The following is a 25,256-nucleotide window of genomic DNA, read 5'->3' as shown; positions in this document are numbered from 1 at the left end:
TTCATTTCTAACCTTTCGATTCATGTAGAATAAACTACTGTCCAGAAAGAATGTACTTGGATGTTTGCACCCAAGCATGCAACAGAACATGCAAACAGTTTATTTTTTAGGCACTCACCTTGTAAACCCTACATATGCAACTTGGATTTTGAGAACAACTGCGAGGAAAGCCTAGAACACCGAGTATAAACTCCTTAAGAAAAAGTGAAGTTAGGATATTTTAAAAAGAACTGTGCCTAATTGTAGAAGTGGGGCATTTTCCATTCCAGTGAGAACCAGGTGTTTGCTAACTTTCAGTTTCCTAACCTGCCTGGATACAAGAATTTTCTGACGTGGTGACGTCTGGATCTAGCCAAGTCCAGGTGTGCCCTGGCCCCAGCAGCGTGCTCTCCTTCCCCACGGAGCGCCGCGGGCAGCCGCACGCGCGGCAGCCGCCCCGGGACACGCCGCCACCGCCTCCTTCCGCACGCCCCGCCAGCGCGGGGGTCGGGACTCAGCGCGCTGCGGCGAGCCGGCGGCCGCGGCTGCCACGTCCTGGCTGCCGGCTCGTCTCGTACCGGCTCTTTTCAGCTCGGAGAGGCGACTCGCCGAGAGGCTGTCCGCCGCGGAGCGCAAAGTTCAGCCGCAGCGAGGCGGAGCGCAGAGCCGCGGCGGGACGCCCCCCGCCGATGCCCTCCCCCTCCCGCCCCGCAGGCGGCTCCCTGGCCCGCGCCCCGTTTCACACCTGGCTTCGAAGGGGAAGGCCACGACCCCGAGCTCCCCGGCATACCTGTCCCCGCGCATCACCTCACGGGGCCCGCGGCGGGGAGCCGGGCGGCTCCGCGGACCGCCCCGCGGCGGCGGCGGGGCCTGCGGCGGGGCCGTGCCCGGGCAGCAGCCGCGGGGCCTCCCGTCCCTCGCCCTCGCCCTCGTCCCTGCCCCGGCGGCGCAGGGCGGCCGCAGCGCCGGTTGCCCGCTGGGAAGGAGTTGTGACCAGCGTTACCTGTCCTATATTGACGTATCCGTATTTGCTCGCTATCCTGTTGGCCTCCGGGAGCCCCCCGGTTATCCGCACAGCCCAGTGGTTGGTGTAGAGGCGCGTCCTGCAGGCGGGCAGCAGGAATCCCAGCACCAGGGTGAGCCGGCACAGAAGGTCCCCGCCGCCTCCGCCTCCCCAGCAACAGCGGCGCTTCCAGCCCATCTTCTCCTCCGCAGGCAGCCCCCACTAAACTCCTTCCTTCTTCCGAGGCCCTTGTCCTCCCCTCCGGGCCGCTCCGGCGGTACGTCCTCCGAAGTTAGCCCGAGGAAGAAACTAGGAAGAGCTTGGAGTAGTGCATTGAACCGCCCGGGGCTTAAATGATGAGGGGTTGGGAATAGTGCTTCTGATCAGTGATTACTGCTGTGCCCTCTTCCCGCCGCTCTCCCCGGATTAAGTAACTTGCTTGTGAGAGCTTCTCTCACTGTTCCTGAGCGCCAGCTTCTCCCTCTATCCCTAGCTACATGGGAAGTCGTCTCTCCGCGGGGAGGAGGGGTCCTTATCCCTCTCCCTCCGTTTCCCTCCTCTCTGACTTCCTTCCCTCTGCCAGCGGTCTTCTGCCTCCTCTCCCGCGTCTGGCTTTTCTTCGCCTCTACTCGCTCCCTCTCTCCGGAGCCCGGGAGCAGCGCGGCTGCGGCGGCAGGCGATGTGTGAGTGTTGGCAGCTTCGAGCCTCAGTGCGCTCCGACTCGACGACCTCCCTCTCCCCTCCCTCCTCCTTCTCCTCCGCCTCCTCTCCCCGCCCTCAATCCCTCAGCGCCGAAGGCCAGGGGAAATGGCAGCCGTGTCGGCGCCGGGTTACCTCCCTCTTTGCGCTCCGGGGCCCCGGGCTACCGCTGGTCTCGCCAGCCGCCGCCCCCGGCGCTGTCTCCGCGCCCCCGCCGGGCCGGGCGGCCGCCGCGCCGCCAGCGGGGCTGCAGCGGGCGCGGCGAGGCGAGGCCTGCGGAAGGGCCTTGTGCTCTGCACCGGCGGCAAAGGGCGCCCGGGGCGAGGGGGGGCCGCGGGACAGCCCCGGCTGCTCCGGCTCTGCCCCGGCCTGCCTGCCCAGGAGAAGCTGCTGGGCTGCCGGGCGGGACGGGAACAGCCCCACGGCTGCCTCTCCGGCAGGCGCCGTGTGCCCGTTTGCTGGCCGCACATCGTACGCATCGCACGTCGTCGTTTAATGCAGCCCGTCTGTCCGTGGTCACCACCTTCGAAAAGAAAAGGGGGTGGCTGCTGCTTTGGCAGAGGAGCAGTGGTCCAGACCCAGACAGAGAAGGCAGAGCTCCCACTGCTCCCTCATCCATGTAGCTATGTATGTAGCGTTGCTACAGATCTGCAGCTTGCTTCCATAAGCAGAGCACCTCTGGGCCCAGAGAAGATGCTGCTAATCATCAGCAGCTGTCCCAGGCTAGTGCCTGGCTGGGGTGGGAGAAAGCTCATGTCCACTCCATCCCAAGCTTGTTGTTTAATGGTCTAAGCATTTGAGTCACCATAATAGCTTTGGACTACCTGTAGATCTACTTTGTTTTGCTTGAAAGTTGAAATAATCGGTCCAACAGACCTACTGTGAAGATCTGTTGCAAGTTTTGAAGGAATTTGGACAAGAGAAGTAACATTGCAATGCACTAATGTAAATCTGTGAATTTTCTCTGAGGAAAATAATGTCAGCAAAGGTGACAGTAGGCAAAAGTCAGGCAGCTGTCACTTTCCCTGAAGTATGAGAAATTAAATGCTTTACAGAAGATCATAGAATAACATGGAGCTCCTTTTCAACTCCATGAAAACCTACATCTCTACCTTTAAAGCAGCTGTTTCCCTTGAAAAGTAGAAATAGAAAGCCATGTTTTCCAATTCCGGTGATTCTCTGCTTTATGTTCATTAATTTTTTCCCTTACATATGGGTATTATACTGGTGATTAATGTCTTCCCACATCTTTTGATAGTTTTTAAAAAATAGAAAGAAGGAAAATGCATCCTTTGCTTCCCTGTTTGTTTGATGTCTCCAATAATTTATTTTCCAGAGATTGCTTCTTCTATGTATTTTCTTTTGTAGTTTGTATGATCATTTTCTCAGTATATTCAAATGTACTGTTAAGTTCTGTTCGTACATTTAAGAATTCATGGGAACTTGCCTTTCCTAGGATTTCACAGATGGTGGCTTACTGTTGAGCAAATTGTTCCTCTGTTGAAACTGCAGCCAGCACTCATTCAATTCAGCAGGCCCTTGTATGAATTGTAGCTGTTAGGACCAAGCAATTACACCTTGTTGCTATGTGTATTCAAAAATACACATTCCTTGAATATGACATTAAATATCCCTCAGCAATTAGCCTTAGCAATGCAGCAATTAGCCCTCCTAATTCATTGGTTCAATGATAATTACACAAGTCAGCTCTTATCCAATATCTGCTTATTATGCTTAATCATTAATATCTGCTCTATAGAAGTGAATAGCAATCAATGGGTCACAACACCTGAATCTTATGCAACCCCAGTTTGTTTTTCTGAAGATAATAAATTGAAAAATTTTTTTCTGGTCTTTTCTCAGATAATCTTACTATTGTTTTGACTGCCATATTTTTTGCTACAGATAATGGACAAAAGGTGCACACTACAAAGAAAATCCATACTGTCATGTACTTACTTCCAACTTGTCTCACTTGATGGTGTTTTATACAAAGCACCGAAGTCACTAGGAATCAGTTGATTTGATAAATACATCATTGTCTGTAAGTATCTTTTCATAAAGCTGCATCATATTGCACAGTATAACAAAAATGTTGTGAAAATTGTACTATACATAAAAACAGCCTCTGGAAGAGGCGGGGTGTAGTCCCCAGAGACATTTTTTTCTGTGATTATAGTCCTCTTTGCTGAGGCCACTGTGTTAGATGGCAATTATAGCTAGTGTGGCAACATTTGGACATTGGTTGCGCTGTGAAATATTTGAGTGTGTTTCAATATGAACTCCAGACTGTAAAGTTTTGCTGAATACCTCATCAAAGCAAAATCCCTAGGGACTTCACTCCTTACACCCCCTCAAAAAAAAAAAAAAAAAAAAAAAAGGAAAAAAGAGGTGAGAACCCCTGCCATGCCGTATTCTGTTCCTTTCTGAAAGAGCCAGGCATTTCATATACCAGGGGAGTGGAGAGACTGAGGGGGCTGAGGCAGCAGTGTGGGAGTTTTATTCAGTGTACCTGCTATATGTGGACTGTATGTAGCTGGTAGCTGGGCTTGCTTTTGAGCTCTGTGGGAGACCTGATAACTTGTCTCTCTGTACACCACTGGAAAAGTTTTTATCTCCTCTTGGTAAGGGCACTAATTTGATCCATTTTATCACTATTGTTACACTGGTGCCTCTTGTTAACAGACACACACACACACCTCTCCACCCCCTTCTTGCCTCTCTTTTATGACAAAAGTCAGTATCTGCCTGACTGCTCAAAATGCAAATTTCCACAGGTCTCTCTCTTGTCCTTTACTTATTGATAATAATCCATTAATCCCTCCTCTATTGTTAATTCCAAATGATAGCAATCCAGAATCTGACCTCAGTGGCTGTTCTCACTTCTCTCTTATGTGCTCTAATTGCCTCTTGTTTTGCTGTTTTGCCTACCTAGTCCAGAAATTATTCTTTCCTTTCTAGTTCTTTCTCAGCCTGAAAATCCCTCTGGCTCACCAGCTTCAGCAGCCTTTTTACTGTGTTGTCCTTTATGTCAGCTTTCTAGCACTCCTGTATGTTTTGCAGATCAGTGCTCCAGAGATGTGTTAGCCACCCCAGAGTCATAATTAAGGAGGAAATCACATAGAAAATATAAATTTAAGCAAAGTGGTAGCTCAGTGTCTTATAGGAAGAAGTAATGCAAGCAGATGTGCTGGTCCCTGAAGACACTCCAGAACACAGTCTATTTTAAGACTAAACTGGGAATATATGTTCATCAGCCTTTGAGAGGGAGAGTCTGGGCCATAGTAGATGAAACAAAGGAAACATCCGAAGAGTGGAGGTTGTGTCAAGGACTTGTTTAGAGGTTGACTTAGAAAGATGGATAGTTTTGGAATCCAAAGGAGAATTTAGATTTCCTCAGTTTCAAGCATAACTGTTTTTACTTGTTTTTATAAACAGTACAGCTAGGTCACTTGACACCAGCCACCATATGATCCAATTTGCTGGTATACAGTTCTTTGATCTCCAGTTTTCCATGCTTAAGGCTTGCCTCTGATTTTACATATTTTAACATTTTGAATATAACTAAGTTTTGGGGTTTTTAGTTTGGTTTTTAATAAAACACTGGTTTTCCATATAATTAAGTACATTAACAGGTTTGTTCCTGATAAATACCTGTCTCTTTATGCTTTGAAGCAGGGTATGTATTTTGAGTACTTCACTGTTCTCATGAAAAGTCACCTATGTTGGTCCAATTTTTGCATGAGAGTTTTCACCTGTACATTAGACACTTTTTTTACATTCAGCAGCCAATTTGTTGAGATTGCTCACTCCTCTCACTAGGATACCTCTCACTCTCCCAGTGTGTAGACTATAGGGTCTGTATATCTAACCCTGTATGCAGTCCACAGCAAAGTATGACCTCTTATTTCTCTTCCCACTTCTTGTTGGTCACGATGGGAGTGAACATGCTAATTGACAGTAGACTTTAATTAACTTTCTGGAAATACCAAGGAGGCAAGCCTTTTGTCCTGAATGTAGAGGAGATAAGAGACAGGACAGGTAAAGGTATTCAAGTGGGGTAAAGAAGCTGGGGTGGCACAAAGGAATGAACAGAAGGAAATTGGAATGGGTATTTGGCTTTGTCAGGGTGTGCTCCAACCCAAGCCTCAATTTTATCCTGAGCTCAGTGTCAGAAGCTCAGTGATTCATGTAAGGAATCAAATGGAATGATCCTTTATTTCTTGTCTGTTGGCAGTAAAGCAGTAGCATTTATGTCTGGATCTAGGAACAGGTGTGTCTCTGGGTTTTTCCTGGTAATTGGACTGATGCTGCCTTATTCAGGTATTATGTAGATTTCCTTCTAGTTTTATGAATAAGGCTGCACTGTCTATTTTTCACCCTGTGAACAGAATGTCCCTCTTACCTTTACATCTTTGATTGTGTTTATTGCAATTTTTTGAAAGAATGTCTCTCCCCTCATTATAGTTATGGCTGTGCTGACAGGCATAATTTGAAATGATGCTAGTGTTTGTTACACCACATGAAGAGACTTCTTGTACTGATGCCTGTGCCAGCATACTTATTTGCTGTCTTCCCATTTGTGCAAATGCATCTCTTAGGGCTTTAATCTGAACTGTCATTATTTTTTAACTGTATATTTCCTTTTATTTTCTCTTTTTGTTTTTTTTTATTATTATTTTTTATTTTTTTATTTCAGAGATCTAGTTGACAGTGCCAGTAGCCATACTAATTTTACTGATAATACACAGTGCATAGCTAGAATGAATGGCTAAGGCATGGAGAGAAAAGAAGAATGGTGGAAGCAGGAATCTCTGTCAGCTGTCTTCAATGCCTGACACAGCATCCTGTAAAGGATGAGTAAGTGAATCCTGAGTTCTTTTCAGAAGAAGTGCACATTTTCCCCCTCCAGATTCTCACTGGCTTGTAAAGTTTCAATCATAGAATCTCAAACTCGTGGAAAAAAGTAAGTATAAAAAATGACATTTCTAGTGTTTAGCTGTGTATTTTAGCTATGGAAAATACCACAGGCCCCTTTGATATAATAGTGGAAAGTTTTGTGGTTTTTTTCTGAAATTATTTATCTGAATTAATTGATTCATGTGGAAGAAGATGAGGCATTTTTTCACCCAAGTTCACTGGAGTGAACTTGTTCACTCCAGCTTACTTGTCCTAAATTATCCCCTGACTCAGAATTATTGTAACTACCCTATTCTGTAAAATTGACTCAGGTGTACTGCAAGTATCTGTAGGATTTTCCTTTGCTGTCATAGTATCATAGAAGCCACCAAATGTTCTTTTCTTATACCAATTTGTTGTTGGTAGCATACAGCTGAGATAATATTCTTGCTAAAAAGAGTGACCAGTGGCAAGTGAGAATCCAACCCAGTTAAAAAAAAAAAATCAAAGAATAGTAACTAAATGTCCTTACTTGAAGAAAAAAAATTCATGTCACATGTTCTGTCATGGCCTGCTCTCGTTTCATGAGCTCTTGTGGGACTGGTTCCAATTGTGCCCTAATCCTTCTCAGAGACTACTGCAGACCCTTCACTAGTATAGCTAGTATTTTGCTTCTTTAGACATGCAATTATCTTCTGGGTCCTTGTTCCCTTATCTTTCTTAGTTGCTCTATGAAGCTCCTATTGTCATGGTACATTCATGAAGTAACTAACTTCATGATGATAGTGGGATTGTATTTAGTCTTCTTTATCCTCTTCTTTTCTGTGAGAGGAAGCAGAGGTCATGTCTTTAGTCTGTAAGAAAACCTGAGGACTTTTTCCACAGAAAAATGTGTAGAAATAATAGTTTAAGAGCATGCCTTTTAACCTGGGACACTCCAGTCCACCCAGTACAAGTCCTTTGGATTATATGTCTGCATTTCTTTGCATGAAACTTGTTCAGTTGTAATTTGTTGATCCTTGAATAGAAGAAGATCTTATTTACTACAGCCAGTGTCTAACAGAAGATGTGACCTAGAAGTGGTGAGTTTGTTAATAGGAAAAGAGGCTGGAAGAATATCAGCCTATTATTTAGGAAGTACACCAGGTTTGTTTACTCTGTGTCCCAGGAAACAAACAAGTGGAGAAAGGGTTCTTTGGGACATACAGCCTTTGTTACTAGGGGATTGAATAATAATTAATTCTGTTATAATTCAGTCATAATTTTCTCTTCAGGGGGTTCAAGGCCAGACCTGTGGCATAGCCTTTTCTCATAAGATAGCATTCACCAGCTTACTTTCTCCTGAATAGTGCACAATTTCAAGGGTTTATTAACAAGAAGAGTAGGGAAACCTCTATGTGCTCTACCCTTTTGTGGTAGTAATTAAACCAATGCCAAGACAGCAAAAATTGAAATTCTCATTCATTTTTATTAGTTTAAAACAAAACTTGAAAAATATTTAATTATGTTTGATACCTCCTCTCCGATTTTAAGTCTGAAAGGAAATGGAGTGCAGAAACATATAATATTACCCCCATACCAGAAAGAGTGGCCCAAAAGACAGATGTTGTGAGTGACAGATGTTCCTTGCCAAGGGAGTGATGCTGATTGCATACCTCAGAAACTCATTTTGCTGTGTCAATTTACTAAGGAATTTACAATTCTGGTGCTTCTGTTAAAATTAATAGGGGAAATGCACATCTCTGCAGATGCCTCCACTCTGCCTGCTGAAGGGCAGAGGTGCACTGACAGTTTCTGTCAAGGCCTCTCTGTGTTCTTTGATTTAATGCAAAGGACAGAGTAATCTACTGATGAGAGTGCTTTCCTTTCCCAAATTTTCTTCTTCATATACTGATACCCTTTTCTTCAATTTTCTTCCCTCCCCCGCCCCCATATCTGCAATCAATTTGCCTTTCCTTGTCTTCTTGTCTTTCTGCTGCTGGGAAGATTTTTCTCTTCTCTTTTTTGTCCAGCTCATCATTTTTCCCTTTCACTGTCTCCAATACTTCTGTTCTGGACGTACTACTCACACTTGTTATTCTCTGTGCTTACCTCTGTTTACCATGAAAAACAAGGGCCGTTGTAGCTGAAAGTTTTCATGGATAGTATTGACCATGATGGCATGTAATACAGCATTGCTAAGAAATGCTTACTAAGGTATCATATCTTCTTGATAGGGAACAACCTACTGCTCCATAACTGGTAGTCCATGTTCAAAGTGCAGAGTCCAGCCATAATGGTTAATGGTAACCCTGGATCAGAACACTGGTGAGTCTTCAGCACAGTGATTTGTCTGTGTATACCAGCAATGGAGGAAGTAACTGGTGAGGGAGAAGAAGGATCTGGATGTGTTTTGCTGATCATTAATTCAGACAACTCATTTTTCCCAGAAAGTTCTGGCAATGTTATATTGTACATTAGGTCTCCTGTGTGTCCAGTTCTGCTCACCTGTGCATTCATTGTGTGAAATGTAGTGGCTGGAGAATGATGGTAACTAGCAAGTGAAATTAGAACATCTATAAACACAAATCATCATCTTAGGTTTAGGTAAATTCTTAGTTGCTTATCTGCAGATAATTTTTAGATGGACTTTTGATTCTGTTATATTGTGTTCTATTACAAGAGTAAGAAAGAAGGGCACAGGAGAGGGAAAAGGTAAGGAATTAATTTTAAAAAAGTAATTAATTTAAAAAAAAAAAAAAGCTTTAAAAATTTAGCCCCTGGTCAAACTTAAGACTGAAATGGATATTTTTTTTAATAACTTGTAAGAACACTGTGCGTGTTTACTATGGGGGTAATATATTATTTACAATCTCTTTGTGTATTAATTTTCATGCTCTTAAATGCTCACATATTTGTAGATGATGTGATAGTCACAATAAACTACATTTTCTATGTAACTGTTTCTTAAAATAAAGTCTTTTTAGTTTGGATTTTATTGTGAGTGATAGAAAAGACAGTTTTGCTGTCTTTTGCTGTTCTTAGGAAATTAAACTAGCACAGTTCATGAGGAGATTAGATTGCTCCCAGAAAATTTTCACACATTCTGGAAGAAACACAAAACACTGATTCTAAATTACATCAAGTTCTTCTGCCCACATAAACACTTCACTCTTTCTTCCCTTCTGCATCAGCCTTAGTTCTTTTCTTTTGTTTTCTGTGTTGATTCCTCAGTTGGATAATTCAGAGCCACATATTTATATTTTTAAATTTTTGGTTCAGCAACTGAGCAATTCAAAACCAAACAGTGCAAATTAGAACATTTGCCAGTATACTTGTTACAAGTCTGATGCTTCTCTGTGACCCTTTGCATTTACATGTTTTTGTTTTATTTTCATGCTGCAAAATGCAGATTATTCCATGAAACAAATATGGTTCAGAGACCTATTTAGCATACAGAATGAGTAGTTTTGATAGTTAGCATTTCCGAAAAACACTGCAAAAATCTTCATTAAAAAGGAAAGAGTATCTGTGGAGAGCCACCCTGAATGTGATGTTTGCCTGTTGGAAAGTGAATGGATTCTTGTCTGTTCTGCAGTCACAGCTCTCAGCTTGAATATTCACTATGTAAGAAGTGTATGTATAGCATAGTGTTTATCACCGCTGCCAATATATTAGTTCATTAAGTTCCCTTAGCCTTTCATGAGTGCTTCCTGAATGCAACCAAGTCATGCTCACAGATACACATACTATGAAAGTGACATTTAAAAGCTAATTTTGAATCTCTGCCTAGGAAACAAACTCTGTAATCTTCAATTTGTTTTCTGGGAATGTGCCTTGGACACAGTCTGTGTGTCCCTGAGAGTCAGCCCCTTAAAATCTGTGCTAGCTCTCCCTGAGAGATAAAAAAGACTGAACCTTCTAGAAGGGTTGTGTTTGTATTATCAGAGAGAGAAGCAATACCCTCTGATTTATAGGGTCAGTTAGAACTTGCCAGCACAGATAGATTTTGTTATACCCTGTGCCACTTAATTCACATTCTATTTTATGTATCTATCCATTCATCTATGAAGTAAACCAAACCAAAAAAGTATATAATCACTCCTAGCACTAAAATAATGAGTAAGAAATTTCTGGTGTACATTTAGTTAAAAGTAGAAGGAACTCAGTCTTGTTACTTGCACTGTGGCAGAGGAATACAGCAACATCCAATGGACTGTGTCATGTGCTCACTTTAATGATCTGAGTTGCTTGGTTAGCTGCAGTTCTGGACAGTTTTCTGACCAACTCCACAGCTGCATATCACTCTCTGTTGTCATCAGAAAAAATAATCCACTTTTCCATGAATATAATAGCGAGGAGTATCTGGGTCACGGAATCAGGATGATGTGTTCCCAGCACACCTGCGGGAGGTCAGTGATTCAGGTCACATAAGTGCAATGCTGGCTGTCTCTGGAGTGGATCCAAATGTATTAATTCCTGATTCAAAGTCTTTAAATGCACGACATGTTTTGTTAACACTGCTGCAAGATGGTCTCAAGATGACAAAGGTGGTGCAAGGATTTCTGAATAATATTTTTACTGTTGCCTCAGGTATAGGAAGTGATGCTTGAATACTGCTGTAAGCATTAGGAAAACAATAATTCTTTCTCCAACAGAACATGCTTTATTTAGCATCAGGAATACCGCAGGTGAGGACATAACAGAAAATATAAACAGAGGAAACAATATAACACAACTGGCAAGCTTTTCATCTCTTAATGTCATATAGAGATGCTGTGGTGATGAGAAGTTAACACATGGATGCCAGCTGTAGCAACTAAATGTCTCAAGGAATCTTGTTCTTAGTTAATGAAATCCATTCATGAGTGACCTAATAAAACTCAGAAGAGATTACCAGATTTATTCTTGGAAAGGAAAGAAAGTGAAACTCGGAGGCTGACAGACTCTAAACATGACGAAAATATGACTTTAATTCAGATTTTAATCTCCAGATGTTCAAATAAGTTTTTGCTTTTTTGAGGTTTTTTGAGATAGCAGGTTGCATAATATGTTGGAAAACGACCTGTAAAAGTACATAAAACAAACTCAGACAAAATCAGAAAACAGTTCTATTCAGAAACAGGGCTGGATGTTCTGTGAAAAACTCTTGACATTATCTGAGAAGAATTCTGGCTTTACCATTAATTTATTTTTAGGAAAACTAGACTGCTATGCTGCCCCTGGAGCAACCATGAAATCGTGACTTAAAGAAGGAGATTACTATACTGGGTCTAAACTAACTGCAGCATATAGTACCTCAGTGCAACAATGCAGCTAAATCTAAGACATAGTTGATGTGTTCTGTTGCATTTTTCCTTGTCCTTTCCTTCATGTGTGCATTAGGAGACCATGGAAATGACAAGGGGTGACCTGAGGTCATTTTGTAGCCTGTGATCCACCTCTCCTGCCCATCATGCTTGCCTATGTGAGACTCTGTATTGCAAACATAACTAAAATTTTCTTTATGCTGCAGAGCTTTTTGATTGTCGTAACACTGGAAGTTCCAGGTAACATTATTAATTTTGTTTGCCTGAAAATATGGAGGGTACAAATAGGTGAGGAGTGTTTTATGCTTTAGACATGACAAGTCAAAAGTTTATCCTGCCCTTTTAAAATGCTTATGGTATACTGACATCCTTCATGGCCTGTCAAAGTAGCAAAAATGCTTAAATTATTTGAAGCCTAACTACAGGCAGCATCATTAGGCTATGTATTTCAAATGGGATTTTACTATTGATCAATTAAAAAAATTAAAAATAAAAAACTCAAGATTTTGAATCAAACTTTTAGGAAGCCCTTAATGTAAAGAGTCTCATTAGTGTCAAACTGATCAGGGATCTGACTAAAAGCCGTTTGACATTAGTGAGAGTCATTATATTAAAGGCTGTTAAAATCAGTGCCATATACAAATGCAGGCCAAGTTTTAAAAGCCTATATATGTATGTGTGTGTGTGTATGTAACGTATTTGTCAGCAAATTCAGTCCTATTCATGCAGTTGTTCTGCACAGCTTACAAAATAGGAAGATATGGAGACATACAGAGGATAGTTTACTGCTCACCTTTGAATCCCATTGATTTTTACTGAAAACCTCCTTAATTTTTTTTTCCCTGCATTATCTTATACTAGTTCCAAATTCTCTCAAAAGACAGATGCAGGTTCTCAAGTTGTTAAGATGTAAAACTGTCAATATTATGTATTTCTTACTACATTCTCAGCAGGAGACTGAGCAGTGAAATTTGAACCTTCTTGAATCAGTTTCTTCCGGCAAGACAATACAAAAGGGCTAACTGTGCTGGAGGTTCTGAGAATGCGAGTGCAGCAGCTCATTGTTAGAATTTCATATTTATAATATTAATTTCACATTAGATGTGTTTGTATCCCCTGTGTGTGAGCTATTCGGGCAGCAGGACAGAGGAGATAAAAGGCTGCATAACATGCACACACATTAGATATATTTTTGCTCTTCAAGAACTAACAAATAATAAAATCAATCCTGTTTAAGCTCAAAAATGCGTTCACCTGATGTCTACAGACAAAGTTACACAAATGTAAAAGGTATATTTTTCAAAGTTCTGCTGTTATTATATGGAATTGTTGTCTAAAATGTTTTGCAACTGATATGTAATGTTTGTTTCTAACTGAGCTGTGACTTGTAGCCAAGTGGTTCAGATGGATTTAAAATATATGTGAGCTCAGATTTATGTTTAGTTGTATTTGAAAGTTTGGAGTAATTATAAAATGCAATTGATATGCCAACAATTCTGTGTCATTTTACTTCATGATCTTTATAGGGGGTCAATTTTCTGACTCCATTTTTTTAGTGTGTTTAGAAAATATGTCTGAGTTACTTATTTGTTTGTAATGTTATCTGTATAATTTTGAAGCCTGGACATCATGCTAATGCTTCACGGGCCGTATGAGATTTTTTTCTTAAAGCAATTCTGGAAAAAACAGGAAATAGGTAATGTTACAGTCTCTTAATTTTCTTCTTAGTTGAGAATTTGAGGACAATACCCAGCCTTGTAAGATTTTTTTATGGTTTTCATTTGTTTGGTTTTTGGGGTTTTTTGGTGATAGAGGAGCAGAATTGTGCTTGTGACTTTACTATGCAGGATAGCAGTTTATAAAATTTGCTTACACTGTTGAAGATCAGGATCTCACATGCATAGAGGTATCTAGTGTGCCTGTGGATACGTTTCTGACAGGTGCTCTGTAAACTTATATTGTGCTGCATGGCTTAATTAGTGATCTGGGCTTTTTCTTTGTGAGGCAGGGCCTAGATAAACAGGTGCCTGAGATTAAGATCTTTTCCTTCAACAGCTTTTACAATGCAGCCTGCTTTATATTTGCTTTTTTGTGTGTGTGTTGTTTCCCATCTGGTTCATGGTTTGGTTTGGTTTGGTTACCCACTGTAAGTCGCTTTGCAGAGCACAGACTTTTATCAGTGTTTGCAGAGTGTGCCATCCCCTTCCTGCCTGGGAAGCAGAAAGAGAGCATGGGGCAATGTGATGATGACCTTTGGCAAGCTGAGATGCAAAGCACCCCGCAGGAATTTCCTCCAGCACAAAGGTATTTAACAAATTATCCAGTTCCATGGTGGGACCTAGTCAGTAGGTGGTCCACTTCAGTGTCTGTCTGTCTTTCCTTATCCTCCTCTTAGGTTTAAAGAAGCTGCAATAAGAGGAGGGAAGGGAAAAAAAAAAAAAAAAGAGAGAGAGAGAGAGAGGAAAAAAGGAAGCAAAACAAAAGCCAGCTATTAAACTGGAAAGACACATGATCTGCATAATTGCTCTAATTGCAGCTAGTTCTGCAATGAATAGTCCTGATGTCGAATTCAACAACGCCTTAGGAGAAAAAAAAATATCTCTGAGTCCTTTACTGTAACCTGAAAGAAATAAACTCTTACGATCATTACCATTCAGTTTAAAGAGCCAGTGACTAATTAAGAGGGAGGGTAAACAGTCCCTTTGTTTAATTATGGAAGAAAGGGTTAAATTGGCAGGAATAAATAAACAAAATTAAACTATGCACCTCTCTGTCCTTTTTGAGTTACACCAATTGGTTTGCAGTCATGCATGGGAGAGGTAGTGGTCAGAAGGGATTTTTAACGTAATTGTAGAAAATATTGTAGATAGAAAAAGTCTATAAAACAGATTACTCCAAAAGTTTTGCTATCTCAGATTTCCCAAAGAAACAGAGAAGGAAACCTATGTGGGCTATTGTCAGAAACAAGATTGTCATTCACAGACCTGAAGAAAGGGTTTAGAGAAAGGAAAGCTAGCCAGCCCTGACTCTAGTGCTTACTATGGCCTTGCATGGAACACTCCATGTCTTTTTGCTGATCTCTTTAAATTGGGATAATAAAACAGAATTATCTGTCTAATTTTGTGTTATGAAACTTAGTGTCTAGAGAATGCATTTGGTGTAGAGGAGCATTTATAAGCATCTTTCAAAATCTTTTCTTGACACATGAACAGTGATAAAACTTCTGTTCATATTTAGGAAGCCCATATTTTACAGAGAGAAAACCTAATAAAGTTATCCAAATATAGTGTCTAGTAATAAAGAAAAGGCACCTGAGAGAAATATTTGTCAATTATGTGGCCATGGAGTATGGTCCCTGAAGATACTCTGGTTTGAAAAATGAGTAATGTTTTTTCTCTTTCATTTCTACTTCTATTTGGTAGATATAGCACAGAAATAATTCAATTTTCCTTTATTTTTGATAAATTAGATGCTTTAATCTTTGTGGTTGGGTGACCCTGATCAGCAATTAAGCATCCACCAGCTGCTTATTCACTCCCCTTCATCAGAATGGAGAAGTGGATTGGAAAAGCAAATGTGAGAAAAACCTCATAGGTCAATGTAAAGACAGTTTAATAAATGAAGGGGGGAGAAAAGTAGGGACAAAAAAAAAGGAAAACCATATCATTAAAAGGCTGTGGCTCACCACATCCCAAAAACTGTCTGATACCCAGTCGATCTCTGTGCAATGAGTACTTTGGAAAGACTCATCCCCAAGTCCTTATTGCTAAGTATGATGCTAAGTGGCATGGATATCCCTTTGGTCTGTTTGGGTCAGCTGTCCCAGCTATGTCCCCTCACAGACTCTTGCCAATCCCTGGGCCCTGCCCATAGCAGGCAGAGCGAGAAATGGAGAAAACCTCAATGCTGCGCAAGGACTGCTCTGTAGTAGCTATATTATGGGTGAGTTGACAGCAGTGTTTTGGTCAAAAAAATCATGCTGACTGCTATAAAGAAATTTAACTCCATCCCAGCCAGACCCAGTAACTGTTGCATTATCCAGAGGGATTTTTTAATGGTCTCTGAGTTCCTTCTAAAATTTTAGAGTCTTCTTCACATTCTGTATGTGTACATTGGCATGAGATGCCTCTAAGTTCAGTTCCAGGCACCTCATACTCCAACACAAAAGTAAGATTCCATACCAGAGGATATTTATATTCAGTCTGAATCAAATCCTTAGATTCAGACACCCCAAAATTTAGGAAATTTAAGGTAAACATTTGAGATTAGTGTTTTAGGATGCAGTGGGTGCCACCCCCTTTAAAAGATTGAAAACTTTCAACTATCTTGCATCTCTTTATTTTTGTGCATTTTTGTGCTTGCTTGGGCTTTCTATAACAGAAAGCTAAAGAGACTGCTGTGGTGAAGTATCTGGACTGTCAGGAGATAGGAATTAGTGTGAATGGCATAAGAAAGCCTATACTAATGGCATTTCCCATCCAGTCTTCCTGACTATACACTAAAATGTAATCATGTTCAAAATGTCAACTGAATTTTCCTTGTTGCATGCCTGTCATCACATCCCTTTTTACATCCTTTAGCTCTGCTCCCTATTAGCCTATAGGGTACATATTGGTGCCTGTGTAATCTCTTCACAGAAACAATGCACTTTGAAAAGAGTATCTTTTTCTTTCATGGTCAAGTGATCATGGATTTTTATAGTGTGTGATACCAACCTTCTTTCCCCACTGTTTTACTAACATGCACCCTTATGGTAGCCTGACCTGAGAGACTGAAAGCTTTATACTGGTGTTTGCCTTATGCATGACATCCTTCCTCAGTTCTCTTGGATAAATGAGTGGCTGTGGAAGATAGAGAGACCAGCTTCAGGAATGAGGTTGCAGTTGTTTCGTGCCCTCACAGCCTCCATAAATTGCAGGCTTGAGAGGCTGAGTCAGAATAAAGCTTGATTCTATTCTAATTCTGTTTCTGCTGATGACATTTACCATCCTTTGTTTTGTTCAGTGTGGCTGCTTGTCTGGCCCCTTCTGATGGAGTATTCCTCCATCTTCATTTGGAACTTTAAATTGAATCTAAGCACCAAATAAAACAGATGTTAAGCAAAAACTGGTGCCTCTGGGGAAAACTGAGACCTGGATGTACCACAATGAAAACAAATCTGGGAAAACAACTGAGTGGAAGGAATGAACTTTAGAAAGTGTTCACACCTTAATTTTCTGTAAGCAAAGGGAGTAACCAAAGAAGATACAATTTTCTTTAGATTAAAAAGAAAGGAAGCAGCAAAAAACCCAAAAGTTCCCATTCTCTCTAGGAATGAATGAATGCAGTAATTCTCAATTAGAATTACGGTAGAATAAAGTATTGGGAATATTAATTCCATCTGAAAAATTATAAACTCTACTAGAAGTTGAAAAAAATATATGGATGGTGTAGAGCCTTCAGACAGGAAGTAAAAATCCAGGAAATTTCACAATTTCTTCTTGTGAGGCAGACTTGAATTGATTTAGAAATTTTAGATTCTGAGTCCCTTGAGGAGGCCAAATTTCAAACATTCCAGAATACTGGGTAGTCCAGGGAAGACAGAGGAAATACCTGTAAATCACTAAAGATATTTTCCCTGATGAAAATTTGTGACAGTCAGTATTCCAGTAAAGTGGAGAAAATGAAAACTGTTACACAAAATAAAATGTAAAGAAACACAGAGGATTGCATGTAGTGCAGATTTAGAGCCCAGGAGAGCAGCATGGGCTGTGTGAGCTGGGACTTAGCAAGCATTTGCTTTAGTGCTTAAGTATATGCATGTGGAGCATACCAGACATTGAGAATAGCAGTAGTGCCATTAATTTAGGGCATTTTCTCTGAGACTGTAAAGCAATATGGGAACTTATTGGCCTATTAATTTGACAGCAATTAGAATATCTGTTAAATTACTTTGGATATTGTTTCTGGCAACAAATGACATAAAAAGTGTTTTGTTTACACTGAAGAGAAGCCAAACCTCTGAAAGAAAACAATTAAACTGTAGGTTTCCACTGCTAAGCTTCTCCTCATTGCAGGCACATGGAAATAAAATGTTTGGATAGGCAGGAATTTGCTGTAGTACTCTATGCTGATCCCTGGAGCTTGTCAGTAGAAGAACCCAGAAAAACTGAGGACGGATTTGAGGACCTCATACGAAACACTCTGCCCATAACTGAAAAAAGACAAAACAAGCTGTGTTGCGTGATTTGTACTCATAGAAATCCCTTGCAACTTTACGTAGAGGATTTAGCTAGTTTAAAGAGGATTTAGCTAGTTTTATTTGCTCTGGTTCAGCATTCAGGAATACCAGAGCTGTACACAACCAGATCACCTCCTAGTACAGATTTGGACTGGCTCAGGCCTGAGTGTATGACTGCATTTATGTCAAATCAGCTAGAACACACAATACAGTATTTATTCTGGCTTCATGGTCACTGCAGGAGGACAGGTGATATGTGATCTGCCAGAAAAACTGCCAGGACAATGTTATCCTTTAAATACTTTTGTTTTGAACAAATTTGGATCCACAGAGTGAGTCTGAACTAGCCAAACAATTATTTCTTATGAATTCACAATATTTTGGATCCAGCATGTGCCCTAATCTATCCATTTTCCATCAAGAAAGCATGCTGAGGAATCAGAAAGCTAAGAGGACACATGGGAGAAAAGACTGGATTTCTTTCACTTGTGTATAGATTTCATTTACCAAGAAATAAATCTGTCGGAAATAGAATGTAATACATTACCACTAGGAGGGTGGGGCTCTCTTTCTTCCCTTTTGGAAAAGGAGACACACCATATTTGAGAGTTTGCCTAGACAGGTAATATATTTCACATGCTAAGAACCCCAATGCTTTGCTCAACCACACACACACTCTCAGAAGTATTGGTAGCATTTTAGGGAAACTCTGAGGTTCCTTAATATATTTCAGGAAGCTAAATCAGTGTAAGGGTAGGTATTTAAGTTCAACTGATAAAATGAATAAATGCTTACAGCATGTTGTACTGCTAGTTATACTCCAGAAAACATAAAAACACCAGAATTGTAATTGTGCTTTTGATTTTTAGTGATTTAACCAGAAGTGAACCTTTCCTGGAGAAGCAGAGCATGACAGGAGTCCTAAAGCTGACAGCCATTTTACTTGTGGCAAAAGCTTTCCTTGAAAATTGCCAGGCAAATCACAGTGTCACAAAATTGTTAGTGTTGAAAGGGGGCCTCAGGAGACCATCTAGTCCACTCCCCTACCAAGGCAGGGTCATCTAAAGCACACAGGAATGCGTCTGTGTGGGAGGGACACATGTCCAGAGAAGCAGACTCCACAACCTCCCTGGGCAGTCTGTTCTGGTGGTATACCACCTTCGGTGTAAAGAAGTTTATGTTGAGGTGGTACTTCTTTTTTTTTTATTTTATTTTATGGGTGTTGCTCCTTGTCCAGTCACTGGGCACCACTGAAAAAGGCACCAGCCTATGAGATACTCTATTAATTTATGAGATTCCCCTCTTAGTCTTCTTGATGAAACTATGGAGGCTCAGCTCCCACAGTCTCTCCTCATAAGAGCAATGCTTCAGACCCCTTATTATCTTTGTGGCTTCCACTGGACCATCTCCATTATCTCCTTTTCTTTCTTGTACTGAGAGCCCAGAGCTGGACACAATATTCCTCACCTGGAGCCAAGCAGAGGGGGAGGATCACCTCACTTGACCTGCTGGTCACATTCTTCCTGATGCGCCCAAGATATCACTTGCCCTCCTGGCCATAAGGGCACTACTGGCTTATATCGACTTGTTGCCCACAAAGCCTTCGTGGTCCTTCTAGTAGATAAGACCTGCAATGGTACTTGTTCTTCCTGCTCAGGTGTAGGATCCTACACATGCCCTTGCTGAACCTCATTATGTTTCTCTCTGCCTATTCCTCTAGCCTGTCAAGGTCCTGCTGAATGTCAGGACAGCCTTCAAGTGTATCAGCCACTCCCACCTTATGTATCATCAGAAGACTTGTTAAGGATACACTTGATTCAGGAAGTTCCAGGAATTCCATTCATCCAGAAAAACAAGATGAGCAAGACTGGACCTGGTATGGATCCCTGGGAAACATCATTGTCTACAGGCCTCACACTGGATTCCATTTTGCTAATCATGATCCTTTGAGCTCTGCCTTTCAGTCAGCTCTTGATCCATTACACTGTCCATTCAGCCTGCTCACAATTCCTAAGCTTATCTACAAGAATGTTACAGGAGTCAGTGCCAAAAGCCTGCTGAAGTCAATGCAGCCATGATCCACTGCTCTTTCCTTGTCAACCCATCCTGCCATGCTATCATAGAAGTCTGTCAGATTCATCAAGCATGATTTGCCCTTGGTGAGTCCATGCTGACTACTTCTAGTGACCCTCTTTTCTTCTATATGTATCTTGATGACTTCCATCACCTTCCTATCACCTTTTCCCCCTTTCCAGACTTCCAGTATTCCCTATTCCATCACCAGGGATGGAGGTGAAGCTGAGTGGCCAGTAGTTTCCCAGTTCTTCCTTGTTGTCTTTTTTGAAGATGGGGCTAACCCTGTCCTTCCTACAATTATCACTGCAATTCACTTGTCATTTCACTGCAGGGCCAAACCAGAGCTCATATTGTCAGGACCCATTTTTGGAGCATTATGATTGACTCATTCTGATATAAACTGTAACTTAACTGCATAGTTTAACTAGTTAAAGCACCTATTTCATCTAGATACAGACAAAAAGGCATTCTGGTTCAGAGAAGAAACATTCTGTAGTCAGAGGAGAAGGATTGCTGAGGGATGTGGCTAGAACATGGAGGTTATTCTGCATCACCTCACATCACAATGAGGGGTGGAAGGAAGGGAACTCTCATTTCTTAGAGAAGGGTGTTCTGAGAAGGCTCAGTGTGGAGGTTTGTTTTTTTTTTTGGCATGTGAATCACTCTTTCTTTTGTACACTTTCTTTATTACTATTTTTGCTGTTACTGTTTGTTTTGTTGCCTCATTAGTACAGTAATTTACATTTCCGGTAAATTGTCCCTATCTCAATACATGATCTCTAACTTTTGTATGTCCAATTTTTCTCTCCAAACCACCCACAGTGGGGAGGGGCAAAAGGGAGAGGGGAGTGAGCAGCAGTATGTTTTTATTTGGAGTACTAAATTGGGTGTACCATTCCTAATTCATGACAAAAGGAAAAGAAACTCTGACTTGGTTGTCACTTTTCAGTCACCAGTAATTAACATGATCATCTTAAAGTGGTCTTATTTTGTCACAGATATGTTGTTCTCAGATTAGTAAGTGTAAACTGTAAACATGACTGACCAGAACATGCAACCGTTATAGAGAGAACATGAGAGAACATGCTAATGAGGTTGATGTAAGTCTGTCTTTTTATTGTGTACATTTAAAAATGTTACTTTCTTAGCTTTGAGAGAATGCTATTGGCAGTGTGGACTGTACCATTAAAGGCTGAAGTTGCCAGACAGAGGTTGTGGACTGGGGGCTGTAAAGCTCTCTGTTGTTGTGCACAGCTAATTAAAACCAAATAGAAATAAAACCAGATCTTTTGCAAGAACCTTAAGCCCTTGAATGATTGCTACAAATGTCACCCACATTTTACTAAAGAACTTGTAGTCCTAAGAGAAGGCAGAAAGTGCTGGATGGGGACAAGAGAGTAAGCAGGTTAGTTTATCAAAATAAGACCGAGCTCTGATACAAAGCTCTATAGAAAACTCAGGAACTGTAAACTGCCTTGGCTGTAATCTTTACTATGTAGGCTGAATTTCCTGCTAGGACTTCTGTTTTTTCAGTATGCAGATCACGCATAGCTACTTGGTCCATGTCTTTGCTTGGCAGGCCACTTCTATTTACTATTTCCTTTTGTTTTCTTTGAGAAGAGCCAATCTTGCTGATTGCTCCACAGATTTTTCAGTAGTCCTGAATATCTCTGTATAGCCTCCTGTAGTGGTTACAAGAAAAAGGGTGCCAGTATGGGTGTAACCAGACTGTGTATTCTACTCTGATCTACATAATTTCTGATGGACTTTTAATGATGGGTGGTTTACAGCAGCTGCCTGGTGCACACCCGATCCCTAAGGCTACAAGCTGGATGTTAGATGAGAAGAGACAAACGCTGTGTGGAAGGGTAGTCTTCACTGTGATTGCCCCTAAAATAACTCCCATGGAGGAAGCAGCAGCAGCAACCATCCTGAGGGAGTCACTTCTACTAATGGGCCATATTGAGCTGAGTAGGCATCAGTAGAATAGGCCATTGAAACTCCATTAGGCGCTCCAAAAATACCCCATAACTCATAGGACCACATCAATCCATTCTGGGGGAGGTACCACCTGAGCTCCATTGCATATACACTTGAGATTTGGGGGTTTGGAGCACTACCAATGCTCAGTGGACTCAGAGGAGGACTTGTACTTCTGCAGGAGGACCAGACTTTACACAGAACCACCACTTTCAACAAGACTGCAATCTTCACTCCAAAAACACTGCAACCACTGCTTAAGTAGACTAACAGGGTGCCAGGTTGTACTCTGACTTTGTAGGTTTAAGCCAGTTTTTGTGTATCATTGTGTTTATCTTAACCTTTCTATTAAATTGTAACTCCAATGTGAAATCTCTCTCAAGGTGTTTGTGTGGGATTCATTTCTCCTTCTGGTTTACTTTTGAACTGGCACACTTAAATGTAGTATAATACTGGGAGATTTGTTTCATTTTGTGTAATAGGAAAGTTGTTTCTGTGGGAAGGAGAAATGTGAGAATTAAAAGTAAATCCATTAGCTTAGCTGAAATAATGGAGGATAAATGATGTCTCCTTTCTTAAAATAAATCTGTGGTCTTAATATCACTCTTAATCTGAATTTCAGGTATTTTCTCACTAGGTACTCATGTATGACCATCAGTGAAGACAAAATGGATATGCTGGAAAAACCTTTTGTCCAATTTGATGTGGCAGATCTTTTGTTCTCTTGTGCCTGGGAATTGTGAGATTTTTAGAGAATGAGTAACTGAGCTGTGGCTTGGTGAGCTAATGTAGCTCCTAGAAGGTCAGAAATGTGGAAGAGTTGTTGCTAGTGCACCAACTGTCACACACCTGGGAGAAAGAAGAAGGTTGTGTGACACCAACCCTTTCCCCATCAGCATGTTTTCAGGTTTCATTGTCACACAGGGCTGCTGCTGTTTGTGCTGCACCTATGCTGTCCTCTGGATGCTCCCACTTCTTGGGGTTTTATTGGTGTACTAATTACTGATAAACTTGGTCATCCAAAATACCTGCCTTCAGATCTTGTAAGAGAAACGGTGTCTTTAATAAAATTTTTTGACTCTACAAGACCCCACTCTCTCTATTCCTAAATCATGTTTTGTTAAATATTGAGTGTTTAACAAATAGGGTAAGTTCTTGGGTTTCATTCTTCATTCTCTAATTCTCTAAAAACTGTATAAGATTGTCAGATGGGTTTAATTTTTCAGCCTTCATTTTTCTTTTAAAAAAAGAGAGACTAGCCATCTTTGGTATTTTTTGGTGACTCCAGATGAGACACTTCCCCTGATCTTTTATGGATCCAAGTGGCCTCTGGGTCTTCATGCTGGCACCAGGAATTTCCTGGAGAAGAACCTCTGATCAGTCTGGGACATGGGTAAGATCCCATTCAATAATAAGGCATTCTTTTGGGAATCCTGCTCATATCTTCCAGCACAGGATGAGTTATTTGGTATTCTGAAATTTGGTATTTGACTTGGTTTTTTCAACTGATAATTGTTTTGTATTTGTATTGGTATCTATACTGTAATATTTTGGGTCTTCTATTCGAAAATGGGTAGTGGACAATCTAAAGGGGGCAGTCTGACACACTTGGTTGCATTTTGTGACATTGGAGAAAGACTGGCAGTTCCCCTGGGGAGACATCTTCCAGTGAGAATTCAGTTTACTATTGTAATCAATGGTGGCCATTGTACAGACTACTCTCTGGGAAAAAAGTGGCCACAAAATGGAACCTTGAACATTGTTACAATTAATATTAAGATGGGAACAGAAATGGCATGAGGTTATGTATGCTGATACATTCTTCACTTTGTGGAATCAGATGGAATGGCTGAAAAAGTATGGCTTGAATCCAACTCCCTCAGACACTTTGGTGCTGGGTCTTGAAAAGGAGAGTCAAGCAACATCATTAAAATGTTCTTCTATGTGCAGCATATAACAAATTTGTTCTAAACAATTTGTTCTAAATTTGTCCTTCAGAGCATGAGGATGATTTAGATTTTACAGTCAGTCCTAATCACAGCTTAAAGAGGAGAACAGATAATCAGGCTGCCAAGACTGATATCACAAGGGAGCTGGTGCACAAAGAGGCAGATTTAGCACATATAGATGAGAGGATAGAGGAGATAGGGAGGATGTATCCAAGAGCAGAGATTTTTAGTCTTGTTGCAGGGAAAGCTAGAGCTAAACACAGATATATGGCAGTAGCTGCCTCCCTTGGACAGTAGGTGCCAATGGTCCAATCACAGTAAAAGCGTCATTTTCAATACAGACCTTCTGGATTGGAATTCAGTGGCTGGCACTTAGCTTCTAATATTCAAAAAACCCTCCAAAAAAACCCAGAAGGTTGCAATTATAGAAGGATTTCCAAAGGAATGGTGCCCCTGGGGAAAGGAAGGGGGCACCTTGAATCCCCCCTTGGGTGACTAGGTATTAATCAAATGTGCATACTGTAATAAAGATGGGCATTGGAAAAAGGATTGTCTGCAGCTGAAACCCCCTCTCGTGGCTGCCACCCATGATGACTGTGGGAGACCAGATGATTCTTCCCTAGCAGAACCTCGGCTTACATCTAAGCTGGGAAATGAGGAGGTAAATGAGGAGGTAGAATTTTTAGTAGATACATGATCTAGTTACTGTATGCTAAATACAATAAAAGGAAACTTGAATAATTATTCTATAACAATCACTGGTGCAACAGGGAATTGCAAATCTCTACTGTTTTTCAAACCCATTGATTTTGAATTAGGAAAACAAACTCACCTTTTTAGTATCTACTCAAGTCACCAAAGCATCTCCTTGGGAGAGGTTTATTGGAAAACTAAATGCTGAAATCATATTTTAAAATGGAAACAGGTTATTATTCCTCATCCTCATTATTCCTCTATTTTTGCAAAATTGGATGTGATCTGTCTGCATCACTTGAGTATTCAGGATTCCCATAGATTGGGCTGGTGAGGTGACTGAGCAATCCAAAAAAACAGAGCCTGGAAGAATGCAGTTGAAACCTGGAGTGGGACTGGTAAAATAAAAACATTCTCCTTTGAAAATAGAAAGTAAGGGATTATTTCCCTTGTGGCAAAATGTATAGAAC

At 41.1% G+C, this 25,256-nt stretch overlaps 2 protein-coding genes across 8 annotated transcripts in view; one reads left to right on the top strand and one right to left on the bottom strand.

The window, feature by feature from the left end:
• Positions 1-1,733, bottom strand: part of PCSK5 (proprotein convertase subtilisin/kexin type 5) — a 229,498-nt gene extending 227,765 nt beyond the window's left edge. For 4 of the 6 annotated variants that reach the window (XM_085566214.1, XM_085566213.1, XM_021541528.4 and 1 more), the window contains exon 1: positions 983-1,733. In XM_085566214.1, the coding sequence (XP_085422340.1) occupies positions 983-1,180 (198 nt within the window). In that variant the 5' untranslated portion in view covers positions 1,181-1,733. Of the gene's footprint in view, positions 1-724; positions 886-982 lie in introns of those variants that run through there. The other 2 variants (XM_085566215.1, XM_085566216.1) reach the window with 2 other exon arrangements.
• Positions 1,480-25,256, top strand: part of LOC146763671 (uncharacterized) — a 46,083-nt gene continuing 22,306 nt past the window's right edge. The window contains exons 1-2 of one of the 2 annotated variants that reach the window (XM_085566229.1): positions 1,480-3,725; positions 6,381-25,256. The exon at positions 6,381-25,256 is cut by the window's right edge and continues 22,306 nt beyond it. In XM_085566229.1, the coding sequence (XP_085422355.1) occupies positions 1,480-2,304 (825 nt within the window). In that variant the 3' untranslated portion in view covers positions 2,305-3,725; positions 6,381-25,256. The other variant, XM_085566228.1, reaches the window with a different exon arrangement.

This window comes from Lonchura striata, chromosome Z (assembly GCF_050655825.1).
Source record: "Lonchura striata isolate lonStrDom1 chromosome Z, ASM5065582v1, whole genome shotgun sequence".
Classification (NCBI taxonomy): Eukaryota; Metazoa; Chordata; class Aves; order Passeriformes; family Estrildidae; genus Lonchura; species Lonchura striata.
The sequence above is the reverse complement of the archived record's forward strand: the minus strand, read 5'-3'. Positions and strand labels throughout refer to the sequence as shown.